Below are 22,921 nucleotides of genomic sequence, written 5' to 3'. Positions count from 1 at the left end.
GAGGGGAGAACCCCGCACACTTCCTGTTGAAGTGGGACAACCCCGCCTCGCAAATTCAAATGTGTGCCTCATTGTCACGACCATAAAACACAAGTACAGTGACTCCGGAGCGGGTTATGAGATATTTCATATATTAACATAATAACTGAGAATGTCGGAAAACATCCTCTTGCTTTGGTTTTACTCATCTGTTGTGTTCCTGTCCTCTTTATAAGATTGTGTCTTTATTCTACATTATGTTTCCTGCTTCATGTCTTTAATTTGTCTTATTTTTACCGGACGGAGACGAAATTTTGTCGTACTGAGATACAAAGCCAATAAATAAGTCTTGAATCTTGAAGCACTTTGCAACATCTCCTGCAGAAAGCTGCAAAAAAATAGACAAAAGAATAGATATCGTGAGAGAGTTGACAGTCTGAGGAACACTTTTATTCACTTCTAACACATATAGATAGATAGATAGATAGATAGATAGATAGATAGATAGATAGATAGATAGATAGATAGATATACTTTATTGATCCCAACCTGGGAAATTACAGTGTAGCAGCAGCATTACACACAGAGACAATAACAACAGAATGAAATAAGAGGTACAACCTAAACATATTAAAATAGCAATACAAAATGTAATATACAAAAATTTACAAATGTATAAAAAATGTATAAATAAGCAGAGACATTGTAGTGCAATCACTTCCTGCTCGTTTAATGCACTCAGTCGAAACGAGACGTGAAGCAGCGTGGGATCATGGGAGTTTATCGCCGATCAAAATCTATCACGTGCACGAGTTTCATTCACGTTTTGCTTCGTCACGAACTTTCTTCCTCATTCTCCGACTTTCTCCCGAGAGTCACAGCAGCACGCGCGCTAAACGAAACGCACTGTCTACACTATACTGACACTGTCAAAATAATAACAATAATAATTATAGTGATTATGATAATAATAATGGTCGATGGACTTTGTTTCCAGAGCCATGCTAGCTGTTTCCTCCTGCTTCCAGTCTTTGTGCTAAGCTAAGCTAACTGGCTGCTGCTGCTGCTAGCCTCATAAAAATCATACAGAAATGAGAGTTGTATTAATCTCCCCGTCTAACTAAAAAGAGAACAAATAAGTATGTGTCCTAAAAATGTTGAAAGACTTCTTTTCCGCTGCTTCAGCCTCAGGCTCTGACACATTTTCTTTTTGGCAAATATTGAGTTTTGTTTTGGTCTGTTAGCATCATGCTCTGAGTCTGTGAGTTTCCTTTTTGTAGAAAACTTGGTTTATATGTGTTTTAGGCAGTGAAGCAGGAAGTGTCTCTACATCAGCAGGACTGACACGCTTTGGCTTTTCTGGGTTTCCACATAAGTTAGTCAGTCGTAATGACGCTCGGACTGCTTCTAACTCGTGTGTTCATCAGTTTTTGGTTTGCTCACGTCATCTTCGACTGAATTTTGTGTCTACAGTGTTGAAGCTTACTGTCAGTTTTAGAAATAGATGCAACATTTTTTTTATTTTGCTCTGTTTTGTTTCCTACAGTTCGGTTTGTTCAGAGCCGTACAGATCTGCACACCTGCACGTCTGTCCACCTGTCCACATGTCTCTCTCTCTCTCTCTCGGGTCTACCTCTTCTCTGTTTTAGGTCAGTAACTCTGATCGCACTTCCCTTTAATGGTGAGTGATTACATGGAAACACCCACGTACAACACACCATCACAACACACACGCACAGCACGCACAACTCACCTAACACACACACGCTCAGATATTTATATTATCAGGCTCAAAAGATTCCATTGATCTGTGTGGAAATGTTTCGAGTCCTGATCATATTTCGTAGGAACACAATTACAGTTCAGTTCACTATTTTTTTTTTTGCACCTTAAAGAGGAAGCTGACCTTAACAGGGAACAACATATTTTATTATAATATCACTGCTATAAAACAATGCAGTTTATAGACGATAAAGGTCAAAGTCTTTTCTGGTTGTATCGATGATCTTTATTCACATTGAGGCTCACTGTTTTGTTTTTTTTCATGCATATTTTTTAAACCAAACATCGTTAAAACCTGCACAACTTTGTTTCAGATTGCAGTCGAGCTCCTGACGTTTACAGGTGAATTCGTATGAAACAATACATGTGATGTCGTCCGATGCAAATGCAGCACTTTAAACATCACCGTGGCTCCAGCGAAGCGTTGCATCAAAGCCGACACTGTGAAATAATGTGGGAGGACATTACAGAGGAAACGAACAGTTTAAAGGTCACTTCACACAAATAGAATAAAACATAGGCGGACGCTTTTTTCGCGTGTCAGGAAATGTCAAGTTTAGTTTTTTTGTCTGGAGATGTTTTTCTCTGAAATTTCAGCCACCTGACTGCCACGGCTGAGGGGAACAGAGGTGGATTTTGTGTTTTGCTTTAAAGGGAAATTAACATGTTTACTGGATATTCCCTCAACCCGCGGTTTCATGGGGACTATTCCCTCCGTAAAAAGTAGTGCCAACAAAAAAAAATGCCCGTCGCGAGGTTTGGGATTGTCCCGAGCGTGTGGGACTTTTTCTGACATTTGACTTTTGGTTTGTTTGTTTTTTCAAACGTGCTGCAAGGAATTTTAATCTGTTTATGAGATAAGACCATCAGTGAGAAGAGTCGACAGGTTCGAGCGTTCATGAAATTTAACGCTATTAAATTATGTCGTCTGAATTAAGGAGCCTCGAGGAAAGAAGCCGCTCTGTAGTCTGGAGGTACGGCACTAACGCAAAGTTTACTTTGTGTCGCTGCTGTCGTCTTTTCTCCAATCGGGGTCAAGCTCCTAACTGTATTTTTGTTTCTTTTACTTCAGTTTTGCAGCATGATAAGCTGCACAAACTTTATACCATTCACCAGGATTGCATTGGTGCCAAAAACAGACCTCAGCAGCTACAACTGAAGCATCCTGCAGAAGATAAAAAAACACAGTTCACATCATTTTCCAAACCCTTTGTGTCTTGAAATCATCGTCACCGGTTACGTCTCTCTTTTCTTCTCCTCAGCTGTTATTTGAAACCTCACCTCTCGTCATTGTTTTGGGCGAACCAGCCCTTTAAAGTGAGTACCTGTCCACTCACATGCAAAAAAAAAGGGCTGCAGGTGCGACAGATTGCATCAAGGCGTCGGGAAAAGAATGTGCAGAACTTGCAAAAAAGAAAAAAAGAAACCCCAAACAAACTGAGCACATGAAGTAAGTGCTTATACGACAGAATGAAGTGTGAGAACTCGGCTTGTTTTCCATTCACACCCGTGTCGGATTATGTGGGTTAAAGCGTCTGAAAATGGAAAATGAATGAATGCTGCACACGCCTTTGTTTGTTGTCAGGATTCGTATCTCTATGGTTCTGTGCGGCACATACAGAGAACGAAATGCAGTCAGGTAACATTCGTGTCATGCTGCGGAGTCCGACTGAGTCGGATGTTCAGCATCTGTCGGGGAGGCCGAGAGATGAATGGCATTCTCTGTTTTGTTTTGTGATATCAGGGTTTGGACGAGGCTGGAAACAACCAGTCTGTCACCACGCGGGCCCTCAGCACAAATGTGTTCTATTATTAATAGACATCTGTCATTATTGGACTCACAACAAGCTGCACAGCACCGCTTTGGAAATCATCCCTACAATAACGTTTTAGCACAAATGATAGATTTATTCCGTCCAATAATGAGCTCACTGTTGCTCGCTGCACGTCTTGTTTTTCTCATGCAGCCCTTTGGCTCGTTTTGCAGCCCGGGTGCCAAACACTGGAGGGCATTGTACAGTCAAAAACACAGGGTTGCCTGTTTCAAGGCAATGATTTCATAAGAACTCCAAAGGCTGTTTTGCATTGTTAGTGTCCGTCTGCTGCCATCTAGTGGACGAGGAGGAGCGTGCATGTACGCAGACAGCTGCAAAAAACATCAAGAAAGTGTAGAAAATGATCAGAACGTGCGTGGTGTTGATGTGTGGGATGAGGTTTTCTGAGAAATTGGAAGTTTGTGTCCTGACAAAGCCGTAAAGTTTCCCTTTTTATGGACTTACCACAGGGTTGTTCGGGGACTTCAGGGGAATTACAGCGAAGGTGAGGTCAGATCAAGACATCGGTTATTCTCCCGCCAAATGGGGAATTCATGACAAGTCGAGGAATGACTGTAAGACATGGTGTTACAGTAACCACAACAAAATAAAAGTGCTCAGTGACGAATGATGTTATGATGAGATGAGAAGTGTTCGTGTGTGCATCAGGAATCACTGAACTCAAAGGACTGAACTCAAAACTTCAGAGACCGGAGAAGAAAAGAAGAGATGGTCTAAAAGAAGATGTGTTGCTGCTTTTAATGTTTCAACACGACGTTAAAGGAGAAGGAAGTCACCGAGAAAACAAACGTTGGGAAAGAAAAGCTGAAAGAGAAAGTCAAAGAGATGAAACCTGTGAGAGAGAAGGAGGAGGTGAAGGAGGAGATGGAGAAGAGGCTTTGAAACAAACAAAGAGGAGGAAAAACCCTGCTCGGCTGCTTTTTAAATCCTCATCCTTTATCGTGTTATAAGGTTTTAAATTTAAGTACATTTAAAAGTAAATCCTCCTAGTTTTGAATGTAATAAGAATTTAGGTCAACTTTCGATATGAGTTTCAAATTGGATCAGAAACGAGAATATTTATTGGAGACTGAATCAGCTGTCAGCGATCAGCCGTCCTCTGCAGCTGTTGTCACTCCATGTATGTCGGTGGACAGGTACTTGATTAAAGGGCTGGTTCACCCAAAAACATGACGCGAGGAGGTGGGGAGTCAGATTACAGCTGAGGAGACGCGTGAAGAAACTGAACAGAGAAACAGAACCAGTGCAGATCAAGACTCAAGACACAAGGGTCGGAAAAAAACACAGCTGGGTTCATTTCTATTTTATATATAAATAAATAAATAAATAAATAAATAACCTCCAACATGACATTTGTTGTGAATTTCCAAGTCTGAATAAATCATTCGGTTTACATCCTAAAACATCAACTTTTTTAAATACTTGCACATTTTACATTTCTGAGAATAAAACTTGTTTTTTTATCTTACCATTATCTGACTCTGTTTTTACATTATTGGTAAAAACTTTATGACGATATCAGGCAGGATGTTTGATTACAGATGGTTACATCATTGGGTTTTGTTTTGAACAGGTTAAGTACAAGTTTTATTCCTTTTTTAGGGAAATTGCAACATGATTGGTTTTGTTTTATATTTTAACAGGTTAAGTGTAATTTCTATTCCTTTACAATTCTGAGAATACATTTTTATCTTAACATTATCCTTCAACAATATTACAATATCAGGCAGGATATTTTATTACAAATTATCACATTATTGTGTTTCGTTTTATATTTTAACAGGTCAAATTCAAGTTTTTATTCCTTTTTATAGGAAATCATTGGGTTTTATTTAAAATCTGGACAGCTTAAGCACAAGTTTTATTCCTTTATTAAAGGAAATCATCACAATATTGGGTTTTTTTTTATATTTTAACAGGCTAACTGCAAGTTTTATTCCTTTTTATAAGAAATTATTGGGTTTTATTTAATATCTGGACGGGTTAAGTGCAAGTTTTATTCCTTTATTAAAATAAATTATCACATTATTGTGTTTTGTTTTATATTTTAACAGGTTAAATTCAAGTTATTTTCCTTTTTATAGGAATTTATTTGGTTTTATTTATTATCTGCACAGATTAAGTACACGTTTTGTTCCTTTTTTAAAGGAAATGATCACAATATTTGGTTTTATTTTATATTTGAACAGGTTAACTGCAAGTTTTGTTCCTTTTTTAAAGGAAATGATCACAATATTGGGTTGTGTTTTATATTTGAACAGGTTAACTGTAAGCTTTGTTCCTTTTTTTGAGGAAATGATCACATTATTGGGTTTTCTTACATCACTGTGTGCTGTACAGCTCCACTCAGTCCACTAGATGTCAGCCCGGCTCTTTCCGTCCTGCTGCTCTCACTTTTTAATTGAAGGACTAATGAGTGTTTGAGTTCATGCCCCACTTCTCTCTCTCTCTCTCTGTGACTCTCTGCTCCCCCAACAGCCAAAATAACAAAATGCTGACTTCTCAAAGTGCCGTCCGTCAGTATGTCTGTCTCAGCACAGCAGCCCTGAGGCCTGACGAGGGAGAGAGGGGGGAGGTAGAGTGACATAGATAGAGAGAGGGAGGGAGAGAGAGAGAGAGAGAGAGAGGAGGGGGGCAAAGAAAAAAAGAGAAACAACTTTCTCTGGTTTCTAACTGCAGGCTCTGTAGCTGGAGGGGCTTCAGCACTGAGCTTCTGTGAAGGTAGGTGTGAGGCTGCGTCCTCTGTCTCTGTCTCTCTGTGTGGCTCGTTGTGTTTGAGGGGATCCTGCTGGCATGTTGGGCCGACCCACACTGGGGTCATTCTCTCTGGGTCGCCTGTTCTGAGACGGCTCATGTGTGAGACTGTGGGTTCACGTTTGGGGATGAAGCTGCAGGATGAATGAGTGAATGTTTCTGGATTTTCAGTATTCAGACTCTCGACTGTCGGAGGCTTCTGCAGAGGGTCAGCCACCCCCCCTCCAAAAAAAAAACTGAAATAACTGTCTGTCAGAATGAAGCGATCAGCGTGGTATGTGGAAGGGTTAAGCCCGTCCAATAGCTGTCCAATCGCTGTGTAGTTAATTCGCCACAGGGGGATTTGGAGATGTTGTCTCAGGGGAGGCTGTGGAGTTTGGAAACCAGGAAAGGAGGGTTAGGTTTGCCCTCCATCTGCACGATGTCTGATTTGTATCTGTCACTGGATTAAATGTCTTTTGGGGACAGATGCCTTTAATAGGAATTTAATAGGCCTTGCTCTTTAACCTCACTGCAGATTCAGCTCAGTTACTGTGTGGGAAAAAAAAAAAGTCGTCCTCAATTCCACCTGTTGCTTCTTTACTTTGCTCCCAAATTCGCTGGCTTTTCCTTGCAACAAATACAAAGTTAAAGCTCAATCTACGCAGCCGGCTTCGTTCCCTGGGCCTCCGATACAGATACAAGGAGCAACCCAAGCCGGGGAGGATTCACACGGCTGGAAGTAGCTGACTTGTGAAGCTAAAATTAATCTGAGGGGCAGATCTGGAATGTTACACTCGGGCGGTAAGACGTGCAGGAGGCGACCTGCGGATGGTGACAAATCTCCTGAGCTGTCCGGTGGCAGAACGGGAACCTCGCAAGCCGGATCATTTGAGAGAAGAAAAAAAAGAACCCCTCAGTCCACTTCTGCGACCGGCGCACACAGAAAATAGCAATGAAACCGAGAGCAGTGACTTCAAAGTTTATTTTCTGCTCAGGAGAAATAAACTCCCTGGCACAGGAGCGGAGTGTAAATCATTTTGGAGCATTTATGAGTGTATAACCTTTGTCACTGTGTAATCTAAACCCCTTGTAATGGTCTCTGACTTGTAAAAACACACAGTAACTCGTCTCCGCTGCTCGCATCGACGCAGCACTTTGGACGCGGAGACGCCGGAGCTCCTCAATTGACGAGGATGATTTAAAAAAATTGGACAAGCGTACGTTCAGTGAATCATCAAGATAAGTGCCTCCACCCATCTCGGCTCAGAAATCAAGAAACTACAGTCGGTGTGTCCTCCAACAAACATTCAGCCATTAAAACTCCACCTAGTTTAACTGCTGTGACCAAAGTGCTCTTGGGCATGTTTTACTATACAACTGGTTAGACGTAACTGGTCGCAATGATCAGCTGTTCTGGATCCAGTTTGTAGAAAACACCCAGTCTGTCCAATATGTTCTTGCAGCTCCAGCTCAGTTCTACAGAAGCCTTCATGACGGACAACTTGAAGCTTGACTCTCCTGTTTTGGTTTGATCTCCCGGCCGACGGGTCAGAGTTCATCTTTGAGTTTAACTTCGACCTAATGGACGTGTTCAGTCATGCACCGTGTGTAGAAACAGAAGAAGAACAGTTGTAAATGTTGTAAATGTAAGTTTCAGGGAACAGAAGATACGTGTGGCTTTTCCATTTCTTTATGCTGCAAATGAACGTTTCATTAGCCTCAATTTTATGTTGCAAGAACGCACAAAATCATAATAAAATACCTGGTTCTGTTGTATCGCACGGCTGCAAAGTGTCCTGACATCTTCTCAAAAAATATCCCGCGGTCTCACGCTTACAAATGTTGAAACCACAACCTGAACGGTGGTCTCTGGCTTGGCAGGAGTCTCGCCTGGCTCCACCATCGCGTCCACCTCCAACATGACAGTCAACTTGTACATTTAATGTGATATTAATATAATTTATGTTATGTTTGACGCCCTCAAAGTTTCTAAAGACAGGACACTCACGAATTAAGCTCGCAGTAACATGAAAATCCAGCGCACCGGTCCGTTCATCCCCGTGTTTATTGCACCAAACAGTTTGGAATTGATCCGATCAATATCACCTACACCTTCAGTCCATCAGCCTGTATGCAGCAACGGCGCTCTGTCACATCAGGACTCCTGCAAAAAGCCCTGCAGACCTGCACAGGTGGTTTCAATCATTCTGCATTTCAATCATGGCTTTGTAAGTCTTTTTATCAGTGGTGTACTCAGTAAAGGTCACGCTACTTTCTTTGCTCCATCGTAGGAGGTCTTGAGGGCGCTACTGTGGAGTGTGCACACATTTAACACCCAGAATTAAAATGGTGGAGGGTAAAGTAAATGCACCGTGTAGCTTCAGTCGATCTCCTATCTGGGTGGATTTGACGGCGCGCTAACAAACTCCACCCTGTTGTGATAACGATGACAAATTCTGCTCCGACTCGTTAGGAAGAGTCTCACGTCGGTAACATGTTTCCCCGTCAGAATGTGGACAACTTGTTCCAGGTCAGAAGCGAAAGAAATGTGACCCCGCGAGCTTTTTCTGGTCTTCGACAACCAATCAGGCCTGAGTCGCATACGACGGATAATTGAGACCCGGCACGCTTCCAGATGGTGGTTTTGAATATTTAAAGATAAAAGCTGTCATTAATAAAACACCAATTAGAAATGAAGACATGCGTTTATAAGCGGGGCTCAGCTGAGTGTCACGACGCTCATAAAGCGCACAGACAGACGCTGCAGGTGCAGAGAGAGCGAGAGAGAGAGAGAGGACGGGTGGAGATTTAAAACTGGAAAAAGAAACGAGCGGGGCCAGCTGGCAGCAGCAGGTGACGTACCGCCGCTCCCACTTTGTTTTGGTCCGTATAGAAAATCCTGCTGGGACCGCCGGGGACAGATGCACATTCACAAACCGTCCAGCCTGTTTCCAGTGCGGTCGCAGGTGTGTGGAACGTGCCAAATTAAATGTCAAAACAAATGAAAACACAATGTGGGGCCGGAGTCTTTGTCACCCTCACACGGCGCTTTCTGCCAAAGTCCTTTCACCTTTTGAAAGATCTTATCTATTTCATATTTTAACAGCTGACGGCAAAGTATCGATCTAATCTGGAAGAGGAGACGTAGAGTTGTAACCAGAGTCAGTTTGTCTTCCTCAAACTGTGCAGATATATTAAAGTGGTGCGGGCTGCTGGTACGCGGGCCGAGCCCTCCCTCTCAGCTCAAGTGTCAGAAAACAGCCATGTATTTAGCTCAACAATAAGCGAGGCTCAAAGGCTTGACAGCCGGCAAATCACATGAGCCTCGTTGGGACGGAGCCCTGGGCTGCATGCACTCCTTAAGACTGCTTTCTGCATTAATTAGATCAATAAAAACGACACTGCAACTGTTACAAATCTCATATTGTTGACGTACAGTGTTCACATGTTGCATTATATTCAAAAAAAAGGGGACGGAAATCTCAGAAAGTATCTAAATAGTCAAACCAGAGAGAGAAATAATCACAGTCTGGATCAGAACCTGTGCCGTCAAACCAGCCACCAGGACTTCTGTGAGGTTGTGATGTCACAATGCTAGCAGAGCTGATGTAGCAGCATGGTGGGTGCTGCCTTGCTCAGGCCTGTCAGAGCTGACCAATCAGAGCGCAGTGAGGCGCAGGGGGGCCTTAAAGAGACAGGCGCTTAATAGGAGAGCTCAGACATTAAAGCGTGTAAAGCATGATAAACATGATAAACAACCGTGGAAATACAGTATTTTCATATGAATGACATCATTTGATGACTGATGTTAATAAATCAAATTAAGAGTACTTTTTCTCAGGGACACTTCAGCACTGAGGAAACTCGAAGTTGAAGTTTTAAAACGGAATCTTCTGGTTATGTTATATTGATGAAAGTTGCATAAGAGTCGAGAATTCAGACTTGTAAGACTTGAAGGTGCTGAAGGCGACGGTGGTAAAAACATTTTATCCCACATAAAAAAGAGAGTCTAGGTAGATTCATCCTCCAGCTGGTCCTTTGAGCCGCAGCCTCCTTCCTGTCATCCTTTTTTAAATCTCCTCCGTCTTCCTCCTCGCTCGGCCGTGTGATCCGCCGGTTGTGTCGTTGGCTTCACGCGTTAGAGCCGTGCAGCGTTGGCGAGGAGCTGCCACGTACACAGGAGCATCGTTTCTACTGGTGCTTCTTTTGGTTTTCAGAAGAAAGACTGCGGGATGGTGTCACATCTGTGCCAAGCTTTACATCTTCATGGTTTATCTGTTGGAAGTTGGTCTGCTGTTTGTGCCGGTAGAGGAGACGCGTCACTGTAAATCAGCTTTTTCTTGCCGAAAGCTGGAAGAAATTTCTGTCCATATTCGAATATACAATGCTGCTGTGTCGACATTTATGCTGGATCGGATGGTTAGAATACTGATAGAGAAGTGAAGTGAGGAAAAGCCAGTGGGAAGGTGAAAATCGAAGGTGTGCTCATTTAAATTCACAGTAAAGCCTCTGGGATATTAAGGTCAGAAGAGACCATACAAACACACAGACACACACCAAGTTGTCGCTCTTTGAGTCACGGCACTGATGGTGTGTATCACTGTGTGTGTGTGTGTGTGTGTGTCCTTTCCAATAAAGTGTAATCTGATCAGGACTCCAGGCGTTACCTTGAGAAGAACAAGGTCATTCGGTCACATAGTTTGTGTGTCACTGGAGTAAAGCAGTGCAGCGAACACAAGACAGCAGAACACGTATAAAGTCATTTCCTGCCGTCTCCAACGAAACACTGCTCAAAGTTTTGTTATTAACGAGCTGTGACAGCGTCAGCATGCATTGTAGTAGAAAGACGGTTAAATTGTAAGTAAGCTCGTGTGCTGCAGGTTTTTAAATCCAGAAGTGATTGTGAATAAACGTCGTGATCGGGTCTGTAGTTTCATTTCCATGGTTCCAGTTCTGTTCTGTTGTCAAGGGGAAACTGGATCATTTGACTGTGGTTCTGTCCGGACTTTCTGCTCTACTTAATAACTCCTCCACTTGTTACCACAACACACAAAGTTACACAAGCAAACGGCTGTTAACTCGAGAGAGAGAAAAAGTAAATTAGTGGTAAATCCAGCCTAAAATTTCATTTTGGTAAATTGTCTCTATTATATTCAGCGGTGGAGACAAGTTATAGCCCAGAATAACATCTGGAAACTTAAAATGAAACTCTCGCCAAAAAGTAACCTAGGTTTTTTTTTGTGAATGTACCCGAGTCAAACCTTCATGTAAAAGCATAATTACTATGAAAGGGGCACTTTTAAGATTTACCGTATTTTCGTTTTTGGGTCAAACTCATTTTCAATGGGAGTGCTACGGGCACTTTTACAATAGCATCAAAATCTCTATTTTTAAAACAGTAAGAAGTCTCGACACAACATGAAACTTTGCTGGTAGTATCACCAGGGTCTCTACACATGAACACGAGCATTGAGAACATTGTTTGTGTACACAGAGTTTACTAAAAAGAAGCTTTTTGGACAACTCACGTTAGCAGTAGCTTGTTCCGCTCGCCGCCGTCCTGCCAGTGGAGAAGTGTCGATCTCAGAATGAGACGTAACCTGGAGGACAGTTAAGGTGGAACGCTACTAAAGCTTAGTTCCACATAAATGCACGAATAATTTGTTGTTTTGTCGTTAGTGAAAAACAATATTGACCTTGAAGTTGAAAAAGGAGCCTCATATAAGAAACAATACTAAAATCAAAAGCTGGAAAAGTCACGTGAGATCTCACGTGGATAGTTGTTGCTGGAAGACAGTAGTTCCACCTTAACTGTCCTCCAGGTTACGTCACATTCTGAGATCGACACTTCTCCACTGGCAGGACGGCGGCGAGCGGAACAAGCTACTGCTAACATGAGTTGTTCAAAAAGCTTCTTTTTAGTAAACTCTGTGTACACAAACAATGTTCTCAATGCTCGTGTTCATGTGTAGAGACCCTGGTGATGCTACGAGCAAAGTTTCATGTTGTGTCGAGACTTCTTACTGTTTTAAAAATAGAGATTTTGATGCTATCGTAAAAGTGCCCGTAGCACTCCCATTGAAAATGAGTTTGACCCGAAAATGAAAATACAGTAAATCTTAAAAGTGCCTCTTTCGTCGTAATTATGCTTTGACTCATATACGTTCACAAAAAAAGCCTAGGTTGCATTTTGGTGAGAGTTTCACTTTAATTTGAGTTAAACATTTCTAACATTACCTCTGTTTTCTCATAGCGGGTCACGAATTCAGTGTCAGTGGATCGTGTTGGAAAATGTGGGGGATCTTTCGTGCGCTGATGTTGCGGCTAACAGACCAGACAGCGTTACAGAAGTGATAATGGCCTATGTTATTTAATATCTCTTTAATTAATCCCTGAGATCATATACCTGCAGTAACGAGACTCTTGTTGCCATCACAGATCACATATGTGGATCGTGGCTGTCGTTATACAAGCACGCCGACTGAAACCACATTCTGTGACCTGACCTTCGATGAGCGTTTTCTTCTCCGGGCCAAGTTTGGATGAAAGTTGGACTGAAAATTAAAAACATCAGACCTCACAAACCTGATAGCTGCATGACTCATACTGTGACCCAGAGCTATCGTTGTGGTATTTTCCCACTTCGAGCGCTCTGATGTTTCGTTTCTGCGCTTTTTTTCTTTACAGTGTCGGAGGCGGTTTGTCCTCATGTGTCCGCCCGCTCCGCGTCTCCTCATCTTCTGGGTGCAGATATGTTTTCGGGCGTGTCCACTACTGTATGAACGTCGATGATAAATAAGGGATTACGCTCTCCACCCTCTCCTCTCTGCTATTCTTAGCAGCTGTGTGGTGAGCTAAGGGTTTAGAGTTACAAAGACTTTGCTCTCTCTCTCTCTCCTTTTCCTCCTTCACTTCTCAGCCTCGCTCGACCGCTTCGCGGTTTCAAACCGCGGGGGCATCAGCGGGTGGGTTCTTCACCTCTTGTGTGCTTTTTAGGTGAGAACGAGGTTTACGTAAGCGTGTGACCTGAAGGCTGCCGCTGCATATTTATACAGTCTCTGCCTTCCTGAGTATCGGAGATTTATTATCGGAAATGCATCTATTATTATCATCGGCATATTATTGCAGCGCTCTGGACAGGGCAGCCGATAAGCTCAATGGAGATCATGAATCTGTTTGGCAAGGACAGTGGTTCCCAAAAAATGTAGAGCAGGGGACCCCCTGCAGTCCTCTACAGGCCTCTGGGGGGTCCCCGGGTAACGTCAGGACAGGGATTTACAACTTTGTCAAATAGTTGAAACATTTTGGGTTGTGATAAGGGTTAAGGACGAGCTTTCATACTCGAAAAGTAACTCTCAGAAGCTCCTCGGTCGCATGTAACATTCGTTGACGATGACGTTTACTTTTTGTACGAATCCCTCCAAAGACTCCCCTCATCTCTCTCTCTCTCTCTCCTCTCGTCCCTCCCCTCACAGTGCCCTCTCGCCCAGGGGTGTGCAAGCGGTGTGTATGAGTGAGTGTGTGTGTATGTGAGCCAGAACCTCAGGAGCCATGTCGGACCCCAGGGACATCGACGAGGATGCCATCCTCAAGGGCCTCAGCGCTGAGGAGCTGGATCAGCTGGAGTACGAGCTGCAGGAGATGGACCCGGAGGTACGAGGGGGGGGGGGGGCGCTCGATTCGTCTTAGCCTGCCGGGCGGTCGGCTTCTGACCAATTTCTCAGAGACCTTGGCGGTCAGATCAAACTCATCAAACAGACCTTCAAGCTGTTTTATCCTTCCTGCAGTGCACACATCAAGTCTCAGTTGCTCAGTTCATGCACAGTGCACCTCACACTATGCTACATTCATGAGGCACATTTAATGCTGGAAGGAAGAAAATCAGGGATGACTTTCACTTCCAGTCAAACCTTGTGGTGCATAAAACAAATTAAAGTTGCAGTCACTAATCAAAGTCTGAAACTTCACATTTATTCATGACGCATCGTCTCACTCAGAACACCCACGCACTCAAACACCTCTGAACCGTTTCTCTCGTGTCCTCTAGTCTTAATGTCACATCAACATGACATTTGACCTCTTGTTCTCCCAGAATGCCATGCTGCCCGCTGGCTACCGGCAGCGTGACCAGACGAAGAAGACCCCGACGGGTCCGTTCGACCGCGACGCCCTGCAGCAGCACTTGGAGAAGCAGGCCCTGGAGCACGAGGACCGGGACGACCTGGTGCCCTTCACCGGGGAGAAGAAAGGTGGGCGAGCTGGAGCCCGAGAAATATCACATTTAAACCACAGAGTTGTTTTATTTTGTAAGAGACGTGTGGACATGTTTGTCTACATCACATGATCTTAACCTGGAAAGAGGAGGAGGATTGGACATCACATAACGTCACCATAATACAGGATATAAAGCAGCGGTACAACAGCTCTTAACGTCTTTACACATCGTTCCTGCAAAGGTTTAAATCTTGATAGACTTGTTCCCTCTCCGTCAGACAGCTTCTGTACTCTGTGACGCTCCACTGCACAGCTGCTCAGGCTCTGAGCTGCAGGTCTGTGTGGGGTTTTCTGCAGCTCACTGAGTTTTTGGAGGCCATTTCCATCATCAGTCCCAGAGGCCCCGACACATCCAGGCCCACACCAGGCGATGATCTGGATGAGAAAATGTGAAGCGTTCCTCTGCAAACCCGTCGAATAAAACCGATAACGCAACAGGCAGCTGAAATTGTGATGATGAATGAGAAAAAGCACAAAGAGAAAGATAAAGAGAATCTAGACTCCAGTGAAAAATCGAGTTTATCAGAGCCGTGATAAGCCGCGGCTCACTCATGTTTTGGGAAACACGATCCGAACAGAGCTGTTAACAAAACAAAGACAAATTTATGGATTAAAGATTAAAGAAAAAGCGAGAGAAAGACTTGTGAAATTGGTTTGCAGACACAAACACACACAGACGCCAGATACGACCTCTCACACAGTTATTTCTTTCCTAACCAGCTGGCCAACACTCTCCCTGTGGTCTGGCTAGCTGCACGGCTAACTGAGCTAACAAGCTAACAGTAGCTGCAGTCATGGATGTGTGAGAGGAATGCGGTTTTCAGCAGATAGCAGTTACTCTGGTGACATGCTGCTCCTGTTTGTTGGGAGTGTTAATCCAATCATACATTCCTACATACTGCAGCTTTAATACTTTTAATTATTATCAATAAAAAGAAGATGTATTATTTTAGAAGTCTTTAAAGTGATAAAAATGATCTCCACCTTCTTTACGAACAGGAAATGCAGAACTTTTAAGTCTACTAAAGTATTTGCACACAGTTCTTCAACCTCTGCCCGCGTTTTGTCCCTCTGCTTCTTCTTTAACTCGTCGACTATTTCTTCTCCGCTCCAGGAAAGACCTTCGTTTCCAAGACAAAACCGGGGATCCCCGAGAGCGAGCAAGTGGTCCTGGAGCCGGAGCTGGAGGAGGCTCTGAAAAACGCCACAGACGCCGAGATGTGTGATATTGCAGGTGAGACAAACACGACTGTACAACACAGGTGGCTGTATAAACATAATTCTTTGCCATCGTTAATGTTGTCAGCCTCACCTGCGCTTTACCTGCTCCGTACGACGAGTCAGAACACCTGTAGCTGTGCAAATCTGATTCAGTTGGGAACATTAAGAAGACAACGGCGCTCTGATGCTCCTCAGTAAGCAATTATTTTTCATTCACACGACATGAAATTGAAAAGAAATTATCTGAGAGTCAGGGAAGAAAAACAAAAAGCTCTGTTGGCTCAACAAACCAGCTTTCCATCTCCATAAAAAAAAAAAATAGTGATTGAAAAGAATTTCCAGCATCTTTGTGACCCTTTGACATGTTTAATATAGAATAATACTACAGAGCTTTTTTCACGGCAGACATTTTGAGCTGTCAGTGCAGGAAGAACTTCAGCCTGCGATGGCCCAGTTCCATCCAGAGTCCCAGTCCGGCCCGAGCCAGTCAGCCGGTCCACTCAACAGCAGGCTCATGAAACTACAGCTCCTCTAAGTGGAGCGTCGTCACTGTTCATGATTAAACACACCTGTGTGGTCTCTGCTATTACATGCAAAAAACGTCTGCTGTGAAAAATGTCTTTTCCCCTGATGATGTCATCTGTTTGTCTTCATGCTGTTTCCCAGCAGCAGCAGCAGCTTCTTCAGAACGGTACAGTACACAGCCCAGTGTGACCTCAGTGTTTCATCACAGCGGCTCTGACCCACATAGGTCCATTATACAGACCCAGTTATCTCTCTTCTGTCAGCTTCATATTGTTTCCCCCCAAACACTGAGACCGCTCAGTCGTCGCAGGCTAACAGACATGGCCAGACATGCGATGGGGTCCAATTCCCCATGCTAAGCAACACAGAAATAAATAAGCCTGGCCCCGGGCCACCGGAGGAAGGGTGGGGTTGGACATGGAGATGGTGGGGGCAGAGATACTGTATCTGTTTCACGCAGACCAGTGGGAAGCTACTGTGTTCACAGATAGAAAAACACAACAGTTTTACATGTTCCCTGCAGCTCAGAGTCATTTTTACTGAAGGTTAGAATCAACAGAGCTGTGGGAGTTTGTTTTTTATTCAAATACGACCTCATTTAACTACATTTCTGTAGGTGTTCGTCTTCAACAACATTAAAGTGTAATTATGCAGATGGAAAAGTGTAGTGGTCCGGACCGGGAGCTCGGAGCACCAGAGGAGCGCTGGTGTTTATGCTGCTGGTGCCCGAGCTTTGGACTGGGACGGGCCGCTGCTAGCTTAGCAACACGCTAACTTCAGTAGATCTCTGCAGCACAATATGTCAACATTAATTCCTCACATCCCGCTGATAATTTGAGGGTCATTTGTGAATGTTTTCAACTAAAAAATCTTACATAATGAACCTTTTAATCATCAGATCCTGATTCGTAAAAAAAACAACAACACTTTTGCTGTAGCTCGAGCTAACATTTGAGAAAAGAGCTAGCACTTTGTGTTTCTGGTGCTGGACAGGTGAATAGGAGGTAACACCCTTGAGAGCAGTGCTGTTACTGCAGACAGATGCACTTTGGCTTGTGGAGAAATTCAGAGTTTGACAGGCTTGCCTCGCCGGGTGAACTGTCCCCGATGAATAATTTAAAACAGAAGTGGAACAATATGTCTGGACCCAGATAAAGTACAGAGAATTTCAGTCACCATTAGTTCATCGGTGTACTAGGCCTAGACATTTTTTATAAAAGTCTCCAAGTATGCATGTTGGATGACTTCAGAAATCAGGTTATATGAATTAATAAAATATGTTTTCTCGATTGAGTGGGATCGTTCTCTGACGGGGCGAACCGACAGGCAGGCATCCGGGAAAAAGACAGAGCCGGGCAGCCTGTTTGTCCGGCTCCGTCAGCCTGTCAGAGAGACCACCACTCTAACCCTGGATGGAGTCCAGATGGGGATTAAACCTCAGTTAGCCTCTGTCACTCTTTTGTGTGGGCTTTTTGGCAAACACGCTAAAAGGGGGATGAATAGCTTGGCCGACCCGCTTCGCGAGCTCAGAGGGAGAGCGGTCCAACAAGTCCCCGAGGTGACTCAATTTTCACGTTTCATTCATATTAGCACGTTGCTATACTGAGCCGTTTTTAGTTATCTGCAGTCTAGTTTGTGCCGCAAAGCTACTGTGGGTTATTCTCAGGGCCAAACCGGATGATGAGGGGGGTGTTTATGGTCGGTAACGCCCACCCATGAGCAGGCAGCTGTCCCCCCGGCCTCCCTCTCCTCACAAGGCCCTTCCCATGGTCGCCCACACCGGGTCAGGAGGCTGGTGGGCGGGAAGGTGAAGTGACGGTGGAGGGGAGAGGAGAAGGGGAGGTGGGAGGTGGGGGGGTTGCTGTCACAGCAGTTGGCATGTGACACAGTTTAGCAGGTTACAACGGCAGCAGGGGAAGCAGCAGCAGGTCTTCTGCCCCCTGCTGGTCATAAAGAGCAACTACAGCAGGAGAGGGAGAGAAAAGTGTCACCATCATCTGTTCAGTGAAGGTGTGGAGGAAGATAGTCAGTCGATACAAGTCAACATAGATCAGTAATTGTTAGACGATTTGGTTTTGAGTTGCACTGAACATTTCTATATTCATCTGTCAGCTGCAGCTTTTACACACAAAATATATGATGTGCTCATAAACTTTGATGCAATGCTGGAGATTGAACGTTCAAGCGTTAAATGAAGTGATAAAATTATCTATTTTCTCATTAATATGCGTCATCAATTAGAGCAAATAACTTGGCGCTGTGAAAAAGGAGCTATCTGCATAATAATTAGTTTTAATTTTGATACTAGAAGTATAAAAATATCAACAATATACAAAAATGACTGTGTATAATCTGAGTGGAGTTGCTCTTGGTTCAGGTGTCATGCTGCAGACGTCATATTCTACCAACGTTTATATAAATTGAGCCAGAAATCAGAGATAGTTTTATTTTACTTAATTAAAACACAGAGGGTAAAATCATTTATTTGCATTCTTTATGCATGTCAAACTTTATATCTGTTTACGCCCCAAACCTCACACATCATCGTCCAAATTCTGTCCTTAGAATGAAGTTGTTCACGCTCATGAATATATTTTGAAAGTCTAAGGCGGTGGACTTTTAACAACACACTCACCTTGAAACTTGTGCATAAACACGGCGGCACGACTTCCTCTGGTGCGCCTGGAAACTGTGACACCGAGCTTCCTGCTGAGCTCAGACAACAATATCTTTATCTCGTCAAACAGGCGCGCAGAGTCGAGCGGCGCGTGAGACGCGGGCGGGAAACACGTAACTGGGTCCAAACAAAATCAGAAACAATTTATTCGCAAATTCAGCAAAGCGCATTAAATCGTCTTGGGGGGATCTCAGCGTGGTGCGCGCGGCACAGGCTGTAACTGCAGCCGTGACAAAAGCATAATCCCGGACGTGTAATACGATTTTATTCAGATATCACAGAGACATTTATCTCGTGTTCACAGTGATTTGTTTCCCCTGTCGTTGCAGCCATCCTTGGAATGTACACGCTGATGAGCAACAAGCAGTATTACGACGCTCTGGGCACCACCGGCACCATCGCCAACACCGAGGGCATCAACAGTACGTATGACATCACGACAGAAACAGTCAAGATGTTTTAGAGGCTAATATTGAAAGTCCTAAGAATAGAAATTGCACAAACTGAATGAAATACTCTTAATATTCTCCAGGTAAGCTATCATTAAAAGCGTTCCGGTATTTGTAAAGGTTTCATTTGGGAACTGATCTTATTGCTGAGTCTTTTTGCAGCCTGATTATAAACTGGACAGACGCGTCTTAAGATATTTCTTCTGACCTTGGATGTTGTGCCTCCTGCAGGTGTGGTGAAACCGGATCCCTTCAAGATCTTCCCCGACGAGCCGCCGAACCCCACCAACGTGGAGGAAACCCTGGAGAGAATCCACAACAACGACAGCAGCCTGACTGAAGTCAACCTCAACAACATCAAGGTCAGCTGAGCGGGAGCGAAACAGTGACGAAGCAGCGCCGGAAATAACAATATTTCTCTGATAACCCACCCAGCTTCAATAAGTGTAAATCCTCTGCAGAAAGGTAAAGGTGATGTCTTTCTGTCTGTGCTGCAGGACATTCCCATCCCAACACTGAAAGAGATCTTTGAGGCGATGAAGGGAAACTCTCACGTGGAGTTTCTGAGCATCGCTGCGACCCGCAGCAACGACCCTGTGGCCTACGTGAGTGCAGTGTCACGTCATTCATAGATAATAAAACCTTGCAGGTAGATGCTCTGTTTACACCTGTGATATGGAAGAGTTGCACTAAACGATCCCACGCTGTGATTGTGTGTGTGCACCAGGCGTGTGCGGAGATGCTGCAGGAGAACACCAGCTTGCAGAGTCTTAATATCGAGTCAAACTTCATCACCTCGGACGGCATGATGGCGGTCATCAAAGCTGTGGCCAAAAACGCCACGCTGGTGGAGCTTAAGATCGATAACCAGGTTAGTTAGAGGGGATTTAATGTTCTTGTACTTGTCTTGTCACATTCCTGAAAAAGGTTTGGGATCTCTCTTGTGAACGAGCTGCATCTCCCTCTTCTCTCCCGTGCAGAGGCAGAAGTTGGGAGACTCGGTCGAGATGGAGATCGCCTCCATGTTGGAGAACAACTCCAGCATCCTCAAATTCGGCTACCACTTCACCCAGCAGGGTCCCCGTGCCAGAGCCGCCATGGCCATCACGCGAAACAACGACATGAGTGAGAGACGCTCGGAAAATCTTCATACCCACGTAGAATTACGGAATTATCAGCCTGTCATGTTGTGTCATATGTTTTCTGATCCCATCTCTCTTCTCGCCGCAGTTCGCCAGCAGAGATTAAGATGAAAACAAGACTGAGCAAACAGAAGAAGAACCACTTCAGCCTGCGAACAGACGGCCACCAACAGGCTCGTGCCAGCTTTCTTCGATGTGTCGCTTCAGAGCCGAACCCCTCGCAAAAACCAAGCCGGGTCGTCGTGCATGGTGCAACCCACCTAACACTCATGTCCCCCAAACATTTCATTTCATTTCTCGCAGCCAGCTTTTTATTTTTTGTAGACTGCTGATTTCATCATAAAGACGTGTATAGGTCACAAGCCAAATGTGAAGTGTCTTTTTTTTTTGTGCTTTTGTTTTTTTCCTTTTTGTTTGTGCATCGCCGACATCATCCCAAACAAAAGGTTAACTCCTTTCATCCATGAAAACATTTACAATGTGGTGCTATCTGTGGGGAGGAAACCAAACTGTAAATACTTTAAATAAAAAAATATATCTTCAAGTATTTCTTGTAAATGTTTGGCAAGTTTAATTTGATTTTTTCTACACCTTATCTGGACACGACTATCTCGTATTGGATATAGGAATATATTCCTCGATAAATTTATGGTTTTAAGTAGCAACTGCAGCCGAAACTGGACAGAATTGTTCGTGTAGAAGATTAAATTTACTCTCAAACATGTCGTATTCATTTGGATTATTATACAAAAGTATAACATTATTAATGGATGTAATCTGTGGTTAACATTAAGCGATAATTTCCCCCCCCGAGACCGACTTCTGCTGCAGCCTTAAGGGATGAATCCTTCACGTAAAGAATCACAGCGCTGTAATCCCTCAAACTCTCTCCTGATCCTCTGACTTCCCTCAAGCACCTGAGCTATTTTTAACCCTCTCCAAACCCTGCTGGGAAACACAACCTGGTCCACCGGGCTTGAGTTACCTCGTTCCAAATATAAGAAGCAACTTTTAAGAGGGTTGCACCCGCGTGCACCCGCTGAGATTTATGAACAGAAACAGCTGCTAACCTCTGAGGATTTTGACAGCATTGCCGGAGTTCCCGCTCTACCTCCCCTCGACTCTTCAACCTACTTCCTTTTTCTTTTAAAAGGGCTCTGACTTAATGTCAAGTCTGACAGGACCTTAAAGTAATAAGCAAAAAGAAAAAAAAACGTATTCTTTAGATTTCTCAAATGTCACATTTTAAAGGCGCACAGGCTTCGCTGACATTTGGCATCTTGAAATGATTTAAAGTTGCCTTGACAGAATCTATTTGGAGGGTTTCACCTCCCTTTGATCGTCTTTCTCAGTAAAACACAGGTGTATTTTTGGATTGCAACGCTCGGTGCCATGAATGCTGTGACAGACGTATTTACCCTATTGTGTTTCATGTGTTTGTTATCATTTGCATCAGAGGATTGTGTCAGTCTATAAGTTGTGAAGTTGCAGACATGATATTAAAGGTCACCAGCAATCAGAAAACAAAGGTTTGTGTCCAAAAGCATATCAGATGTCATGCTGCCAAGTCTCCATACAACTGAGAACTTCAGCGCATCAGATGCCTCCCCGTGTGTTTGTGATGCTCTGAGCTCCGAAATAATGAAGTGAGCGTGCCACATATTAGCGGTGTCATCAGAAACTAGCCCATGTTAAGTCCCGCTGCACCCTCCCACTGACCCCGACAGTGTGATCCAATTTATACCAACTGTGCTGAGCGAACAACGCTAACCGGTGGCTTCGCTACCCAGATTAGCACCAACACGGCCTTATCTGCTGCTGATTTATAGCAAAGCTGACTGAGGATTAGTCCGAGCGGCGAGGAGATGGGACTCAATTGAAAGGAGTGAAATAGACAACAAAGGCTGATGGAAATAGTCTCAGTCATCCTGTAGGCTGCAAGTGTTTGTTCAGTTTCCAGCGCTGCTCTTCTGATACTGAAGGGGGGCCGTGGACCAGACATGAGGCTGATGTCAGAGGGAATATCTGTTAGTGATGCTGTTTAAAACTCAACACAATTAACTGATGAGACATTCAGGCTGTATACAAATGCCCTGGTTATTTAGAAGGCGATGGATTCAATTATTATATCATCCATCACAGTTTGAAGAGCAGATTTCAGGCTGCCAATGGATTTCAGATGTCAGTTTGATCCACTGTGCTTGCCATAGTCATGCACACACATCCTTCCTGCACAATAATGACAAGGGAGACGATGGCATTCAAATGTTTCTGAACACTTAACATTGTGAAAGATTCTAT

General features: G+C 43.9%; 1 protein-coding gene across 2 annotated transcripts; it reads left to right on the top strand.

Moving 5' to 3' along the window:
- Positions 1-6,186: 6,186 nt before the first annotated feature.
- Positions 6,187-21,167, top strand: tmod4 (tropomodulin 4 (muscle)). Of its 2 annotated transcripts, none has more exons than XM_030392808.1 (10): positions 6,187-6,317; positions 13,808-13,985; positions 14,425-14,581; positions 15,721-15,840; positions 19,359-19,451; positions 19,710-19,840; positions 19,976-20,083; positions 20,206-20,349; positions 20,459-20,603; positions 20,709-21,167. In XM_030392808.1, the coding sequence occupies exons 2-10, from the start codon at positions 13,884-13,886 to the stop codon at positions 20,729-20,731; spliced, it is 1,023 nt and encodes a 340-aa protein (XP_030248668.1). In that variant the 5' UTR covers positions 6,187-6,317; positions 13,808-13,883; the 3' UTR covers positions 20,732-21,167. The 2 variants fall into 2 exon arrangements, with proteins under 2 accessions (XP_030248668.1, XP_030248669.1); XM_030392809.1 differs by lacking the exon at positions 6,187-6,317 and adding an exon at positions 6,442-6,460.
- The last annotated feature ends 1,754 nt before the right edge of the window (positions 21,168-22,921 follow it).

The sequence above is a fragment of the Sparus aurata genome, chromosome 17 (genome assembly GCF_900880675.1).
Source record: "Sparus aurata chromosome 17, fSpaAur1.1, whole genome shotgun sequence".
NCBI lineage: Eukaryota > Metazoa > Chordata > Actinopteri > Spariformes > Sparidae > Sparus > Sparus aurata.
Note: the sequence above shows the minus strand (reverse complement) of the source record. Positions and strands in the feature narration are given on the sequence as shown.